The sequence below is a fragment of the Eucyclogobius newberryi genome, unplaced genomic scaffold (genome assembly GCF_026437365.1).
Source record: "Eucyclogobius newberryi isolate DKJ021-1_F unplaced genomic scaffold, fEucNew1.0.hap1 SCAF_9, whole genome shotgun sequence".
In the NCBI taxonomy this organism is placed as follows: domain Eukaryota; kingdom Metazoa; phylum Chordata; class Actinopteri; order Gobiiformes; family Gobiidae; genus Eucyclogobius; species Eucyclogobius newberryi.
Window position 1 is genome coordinate 11,561,468 of NW_027316532.1, and position 7,567 is coordinate 11,569,034.

General features: G+C 52.8%; 1 protein-coding gene across 1 annotated transcript in view; it reads left to right on the top strand.

Annotated features, from left to right (window-relative positions):
- Window positions 1-6,529, top strand: part of LOC140353807 (epidermal growth factor receptor substrate 15-like 1) — a 40,772-nt gene extending 34,243 nt beyond the window's left edge. Inside the window, exon 26 of the mRNA XM_072438553.1 lies at window positions 6,002-6,529. Within this exon, the coding sequence (XP_072294654.1) occupies window positions 6,002-6,148 (147 nt within the window). The 3' untranslated portion in view covers window positions 6,149-6,529. The remainder of the gene's footprint in view (window positions 1-6,001) is intronic.
- The last annotated feature ends 1,038 nt before the right edge of the window (window positions 6,530-7,567 follow it).

The window sequence follows — 7,567 nt, forward strand, 5'->3', positions numbered from 1 at the left end:
ACTAGTGAGTGTGAGAGCCACTATCCAGGACGAAACGTCCAAGATCCATAAGTACATCAAGGACAAGGCTCCTACAAAGGACGTGCTCAGTGAACGTCTTAGACAATGAGGAACAGAGGATGATGAGGTGCTGGAGGGGCCATCATGGGAGGACACGCCCCTAGATGGGATGTACCACCGGAACATAACTGAAGTGGCTGATATCACAAAATCCTACCAATGGTTAGAAAGAGCCGGTCTGAAGGACAGAGGCCCTGCTCATAGCATCACAGGAGCAGGACCTGAACACCAGATCTACCACACCAGACAAGACCCAAGGTGTAGGCTGTGCAAAGGGGGCCCTGAGACAATCCCTCACATAACTGCAGGGTGTAAGATGCTGCAGGGACAGCACACATGGAGCTCCATCACCAGGAGCTGGCATAGTGTACAAAAACATCTGTGCAGAGTACGGGCTGGAGACCCCAAGGACAAGGTGGACCAGCTCATACTCTGCACAGATGTTTCTGTACACTATGCCAACCAATTGGTTATGACACTCCATGTATGTTGTCCCTGCCTTCATCTTCATCTTCATCTTCATCTTCATCTTCATCTTCATCTTCATCTTCATCTTCATCTTCATCTTCATCTTCATCTTCTTCTTCTTCTTCTTCTTCTTCTTCTTCTTCTTCTTCTTCTTCTTCTTCTTCTTCTTCTTCTTCTTCTTCTTCTTCTTCTTCTTCTTCTTCTTCTTCATCTTCATCTTCATCTTCATCTTCATCTTCATCTTCATCTTCTTCTTCTTCTTCTTCTTCTTCTTCTTCTTCTTCTTCTTCTTCTTCTTCTTCTTCTTCTTCTTCTTCTTCTTCTTCTTCTTCTTCTTCTTCTTCTTCTTCCCCCCTCCCTCCCCTGGGCAGCTCGGACCACAACCTTGTACATCTGAGGCCTGTGTATGAACCCATCGTGCGCAGGCAGCCTGTGGTGTCCCGTGAGGTGAGGATGTGGTCTGCTGAGAGCAAGGAGGCTCTGAGGGACTGCTTCAGCACCACTGTCTGGACTGAGCTTTATGACCCACATGGGGAGGACATCAACACCATCACAGAGTGCATCACGGACTACATCAACTTCTGTTTTGAGAACATTGTTCCCTCCCGGACGGTGCGGTGTTTTCCAAACAACAAGCCATGGATTAACCGTGATCTGAAGGCTCTGCTGAAGGAGAAGAAGAGAGCCTTCAGGTCAGGGAACAAGGAGGAGCTGAGGACTGTGCAGAAGGAGCTGAGGAGGAAGATCAGGCAGGCTGAGGCCGGCTACAGGAGGAGGATGGAGGAGCAGCTGCAGCAAAAGAACATTCAGGGAGTGTGGAGGAGCCTGAAAACCATCTCGGGCTTCAAAATCCCCCCTGCCCAGACAGAGGGGGATCTACAGTGGGTGAATGATTTAAATGCTCACTTCTTGAGGTTTGATCGGTCACCCGCCCCTCCCCCTGCACAGCTGCATGCTCCCTCTTCCACAGCTGGACAATGCCCTGCATCTGTTCCTCTTCGCTTATCTGCCCCGGACCATCAGCTCCCCACTTCGCCTGGACTCACCCATCCCCCCAGCACACGGTCCCCCTGCCAACCACTGACTGTCACAGCAGCACAGGTGAGGGGTGAGCTGAAGAGGATTAAAGTGAGGAAGGCAGCAGGACCTGATGGCATCAGCCCCAGGCTCCTTAAGTCCTGCGCAGATGAACTGTGTGGAGTGATGGAGCATGTCTTCAACATGAGCCTGAAGCTGAGGGTGGTACCACAGGTCTGGAAGACCTCCTGTCTGGTACCTGTGCCTAAGACACCGCGCCCCAAAGACCTCAACAGCTTCAGGCCAGTGGCTCTCACGTCCCACCTGATGAAGACACTGGAGCGGCTGGTCCTGGACCACCTCCGCTCCACCGTGAGCTCAGCCATGGACCCGCTGCAGTTTGCATATCGGTCTGGCATCGGAGTGGAGGACGCCGTCATCTCCCTGCTGCACCGCTCTCTCTCTCACCTGGAAAAGCCTGGCAGCTCTGTGAGGATCCTGTTCTTCGATCTCTCCAGCGCCTTCAACACCATCCAGCCGCTGCTCCTGAGGGACAAGCTGGAGACGGCTGGTGTGGAGTATGACCTGGCAGAGTGGATCCTGGACTACCTCACAGACCGACCCCAGTTTGTGAGAGCCCGGAACTGTGTGTCTGACACTCGGACCTGCAGTGTGGGGGCGCCCCAGGGCACTGTCCTCGCGCCCTTTCTCTTCACCCTTTACACTGCAGACTTCAGACATGACACGGGCAGCTGTGTCCTGCAGAAGTTCTCTGACGACTCTGCCATCATCGGACTCATCACGGACGACGATGATGTGGACTACAGAGGACTGGCGCAGGACTTTGTGGACTGGTGTCAGCGGAACCACCTCCTCATCAACGTGGGGAAGACCAAGGAGATGGTGGTGGATTTCCGCAGACGCCACCCCACTGCCCCCTCACCAGTGAACATCCAGGGACGGGACATTGAGAGAGTGGACTCGTACAAGTTGGGTGTTCATCTGAACCACAAACTGGACTGGACTCATAACACAGACTGTACAGGAAGAGCCAGAGTCGGCTCTACCTCCTGAGGAGACTCAGGTCTTTTGGAGTGACAGGGCCACTCCTGAAGGCCTTCTACGACTCTGTGGTGGCATCAGCCCTCCTGTATGGTGTGGCCTGGGCTGTGCTCTGGACTCGGTGCAGGAGGTGGCGGACAGGAGGGTCCTGGCTAGATTCACATCTATGCTGGACCATGAGTGTCACCCCCTGCAGGACACTCTCTCCGCTCTGGAGAGCAGCTTCAGTGAGAGACTGATCCACCCTCGATGTGTGAAGGAAAGGTTCCGTAGGTCTTTCCTTCCTGCTGCTGTCAGACTTTATAACAAAAACTGTTAGTACTGAACACCCGCAATACTGACCTAACCTAATACTGATGTGCAATTCTGTCATATGTGCAATTGCTGTTGGAATTCATGTGCAATTACTGTGCAATTACTGTGAAATTCATGTGCAATCTATGTGCTGTCGTGACACATATTCATGTGCAATTACTGTCGTGATCACATGCAATGGTATTTATGTATTTATTTATTTGTCTATGGGAGTTTTATTTATTTATAGGAGATCTTCTACTGAAAGTGTTTTTCAGACTTCCTATAAGTGATCTGTTCTTCTGTATCTACCTCTGTATCTACCTGCGTTGCACCAATGAAATTTCCCCATGTGGGACAATAAAGGAATATCTTATCTTATCTTATCTTATCTTGCACCCTGCAGGTATGTACGGATTATCTACCACCCGCCCATACTTCTCTAGTCCTAAAGACATTCCGATATCTGAGCGGCAGATCCTGGTGGTGTGGATCAGGGAGTCAATGTCCCGCTCGCTCTTAGCATACAGCTTGATGTCATCCATGTAGAGGAGGTGACTGATTGTGGCCCCGTTCCTGAGTTGGTATTCATAGCCAGTCTTTGGCTGAGAGGGTTCAGACCTCTGCAGAACAGCAGTGAGAGGGTTCAGACCTCTGCAGAACAGCAGTGAGAGGGTTCAGACCTCTGCAGAACAGCAGTGAGAGGGTTCAGACCTCTGCAGAACAGCAGTGAGGAGGTTCAGACCTCTGCAGAACAGCAGTGAGGGGGTTCAGACCTCTGCAGAACAGCAGTGAGGGGGTTCAGACCTCTACAGAACAGCAGTGAGAGGGTTCAGACCTCTGCAGAACAGCAGTGAGGGGGTTCAGACCTCTGCAGAGCAGCAGTGAGGGAGTTCAGACCTCTGCAGAACAGCTGTGAGGGGGTTCAGACCTCTGCAGAACAGCTGTGAGGGGGTTCAGACCTCTGCAGAACAGCAGTGGGGACAGCGCATCACCTTGGAATATGCCACATTTGACAGACACTTGTGCAAGTCCCTTGCCATTGGCCTCAAGGGTAGTTTTCCACAGCTTCATCGAGTTCCCTATGAAGGCTCTTAGAGCCCCATTGATCCAAGCATTCAATGCTCCAAGTGTGTGGCATTGAGTTGTATGCTTTTGTAGGGGAATGGAGATGGACATTCCACGGCCAGCTAACAGAAAATCAGGGTCTCAAACTACACTTTTTTGCAGTCAATCCAGGCAGTGCTCAGGTTGGAGTTGCGGGTTCTTATGTCCTGTGCGACTGTTCTTTCTACGAGGAGCTGGTGTTTCGCACCTCTGATATTTTTGCAGATGCCTTTCTGAGCAGTCTCATGTATTGATCCATGTGCCCACTTATCTTAGCCGCCATTATGCCCGACAGGAGCTTCCACGTTGTGGAGAGACAGGTTATTGGCCGATAGTTGGAAGGGACTGTGCCCTTTGAAGGATCCTTCTGGATCAAGATCGTACACCCTTCGGTCACATTCAGGGTGAGTTCCGTCCCTTAGCAGTGTGTTCATTTGGGCTATTAGGGGCTCATGGAGTGAGATTTGGAGTTGGAGTTTCTTAAGCCAGTATCATGTCAGGGCCCGGTGCATGTATCATGTCAGGGGCCCGGTGCATGTATCATGTCAGGAGCCCGGTGCATGTATCATGTCGGGGCCCGGGGCATGTATCACGTTGGGGGCCCGGTGCATGTATCATGTCAGGGCCCGGTGCTGTCCAGTTTTTCATGCCTGAGACTCTTTGCTGTATGTCTGCCACAGTGATGGTAACTGGGTTCTGCTCAGGGCTGTTGCTGTGGTCCTCTCTCAGAGCCATCGGCCCCTGTGCATCTCGGTTGTGGGATGCTTCCCTCTCCCATAGGCCTTTCCAGTACTGGGTCTGTTATTATCTTACACTTTTGCTGGTTGAGACGAGAACAACCCGTTTATTTTCCTGGCTTCATTTTCTCTCGTGTTCTTTAGGGGGCTGGCCAAGCCCTGGAGCCTTTGTTTGGTTTCTAGTGCTTCAGGTTTGGGCATCTGGTTATACCTCTTGGGTTCTTGCTTTCACATTGCACCTTTCTGGGGCTTAGACGGTTGGCTCATCTCTCTCCGAGCTGTCTTGTTCTTAGCCTCTGACCTCATTTTCCATGGTGGGTATTTCATCTCATGGTTGCTCTTACGATAGCCGAGTGTCTCAAGGATCACTGCTGCTGAGTTGTATATCAGCTCATTGGTTTCAGTGATGGTTGCCGTAGTGATAGCTGTCAATGCTGCATTCACATCCTCTAGAAGACTTTCTGAGAGTACTTCACTGAGCTCGAAGGGTAGCGCGAAGGGTCCACACTGACTGTGGCTCATGTCCCCCCAAGTGGGGGGAAAGTTGGGTGTCTTACACACTGAGCTAGCCAGCTCTATATCTATACACAGGGTCTTTACTCAAAATTAGAGCTCACTGAACGCTAATTGTTGATACCATTTACTTGTGGTATAAGTAAATGGAATATTTGTTATTGTTTACTGCTTGGTGTTTGTGTTTTCCATCAGAATATTACAGTAGCAGTTACAGTTACAACAGTTACAACAGTTACAGTTACAACAGTTACAACAGTTACAGTTACAACAGTTACAACAGTTAGAGTTACTACAGTTACAGTAGGGTCGCTGACTCGCCCCCTTGCATTGTGCTCAGGCCCTAATAATGCCCAAACTCCTCGCTGTGCTTGACCTCTGTTTAAAACAATAGGCTCCTCTGTAGACTATGACCTGAGCCCGTTTCTCTCCTTCAGTACACTAGGCTCCTCTGTAGACTATAACCTGAGCCTGTTTCTGTCCTTCAGTACACTAGGCTCCTCTGTAGACTATGACCTGAGCCCGTTTCTCTCCTTCAGTACACTAGGCTCCTCTGTAGACTATGACCTGAGCCTGTTTCTCTCCTTCAGTACACTAGGCTCCTCTGTAGACTATGACCTGAGCCTGTTTCTGTCCTTCAGTACACTAGGCTCCTCTGTAGACTATGACCTGAGCCTGTTTCTGTCCTTCAGTACACTAGGCTCCTCTGTAGACTATAACCTGAGCCTGTTTCTCTCCTTCAGTTTGGAAACGAGGCGCAGCAGCTGGAGTGGGCCAAGCGAGAGAGTGAGCGGGCAGAGCGAGAGAGGCTGAAGAGACTCAGGCAGCAGGAGCAGGAGGACCTGGAGCTGGCCATCGCACTGAGCAAAGCTGAGATGTCCAACGCCTGAGAGGAGTCCACTGTCCACTCACTGTCCACTCACTGTTTATCATCAAGACTAAGGGTGAATACAGTGCTGTACTATAGAGAACTTCAAACAAAACCTAATGATCGGTGAAGGAGTGTCTCCAGCTGCAAACCACTCCATCTAAGACTGAAGCACTGAAGGAGCAGAGATGGTCGGGTCAGGACCTCTCTGCTCTGGACCTCTCCCTCCACACTCCACTGACTGAAGGTCCTGTGCTGCTCCAGAAGCTGCTGCTCAACACTGGTCTAGGGACTTCAGGACCCTTGTGTGATCAAATGTACCATGAATAGTGTATACACCTATATTATGACTGCTTACTCAGAAGACTCCTGCTCCTGAGGGCCTCCTCCATGCTCCTGAGGGCCGCCTCCCTGCTCCTGAGGGCCTCCCTGCTTCTGTAGGTCAAGGCTAAAGCACAAGGGAGCGTGCTGCGGCGCGTCACCATCACACACGTTACCGCCCACCTTTACCGCCCACCCTTACAGCCCACACTTGCTGCCCACCCTTACAGCCCACACTGCTGCCCACCCTTACAGCCCACACTTGCTAGCCAGACTTACAGCCCACCCTTACCGCCCACCCTTACCGCCCACCCTTACCGCCCACCCTTACTGCCCACCCTTACCGCCCACCCTTATCGCCCACCCTTAAAGCCCACCCTTACAGCCCACCCTTACAGCCCACCCTTGCCGCCCACCCTTACCGCCCACCCTTGCCGCCCACACTTGCCGCCCACACTTGCGGCCCACCCTTGCTCCCCACCCTTTCGGCCCACCCTTGTCGCCCACCCTTATGGCCCACCCTTGCCGCCCACCCTTGCCGTCCACCCTTACAGCCCACCCTTACAGCCCACCCTTGCCGCCCACCCTTACAGCCCACCTTTGCCGCCCACCCTTGCCGCCCACCCTTACGGCCCACCCCTGCCACCCACCCTTACGGTCCACCCTTGTGGCCCACCCTTACAGCCCACCCTTACAGCCCATCCTTACAACCCACCCTTGTAGCCCACCCTTACAGCCCACCCTTACCGCCCACCCTTACAGCCCACCCTTACAGCCCACCCTTACAGCCCACCCTTGCAGCCCACCCTTGCCGCCCACCCTTGCAGCCCACCCTTGCAGCCCACCCTTGCAGCCCACCCTTACAGCCGCCCACCCTTACAGCCGCCCACCCTTACAACCCATCCTTACAACCCACCCTTACAGCCCACCCTTGCCGCCCACCCTTACAGCCCACCTTTGCCGCCCACCCTTGCCGCCCACCCTTACGGCCCACCCCTGCCACCCACCCTTACGGTCCACCCTTGTGGCCCACCCTTACAGCCCACCCTTACAGCCCATCCTTACAACCCACCCTTGTAGCCCACCCTTACAGCCCACCCTTACCGCCCACCCTTACAGC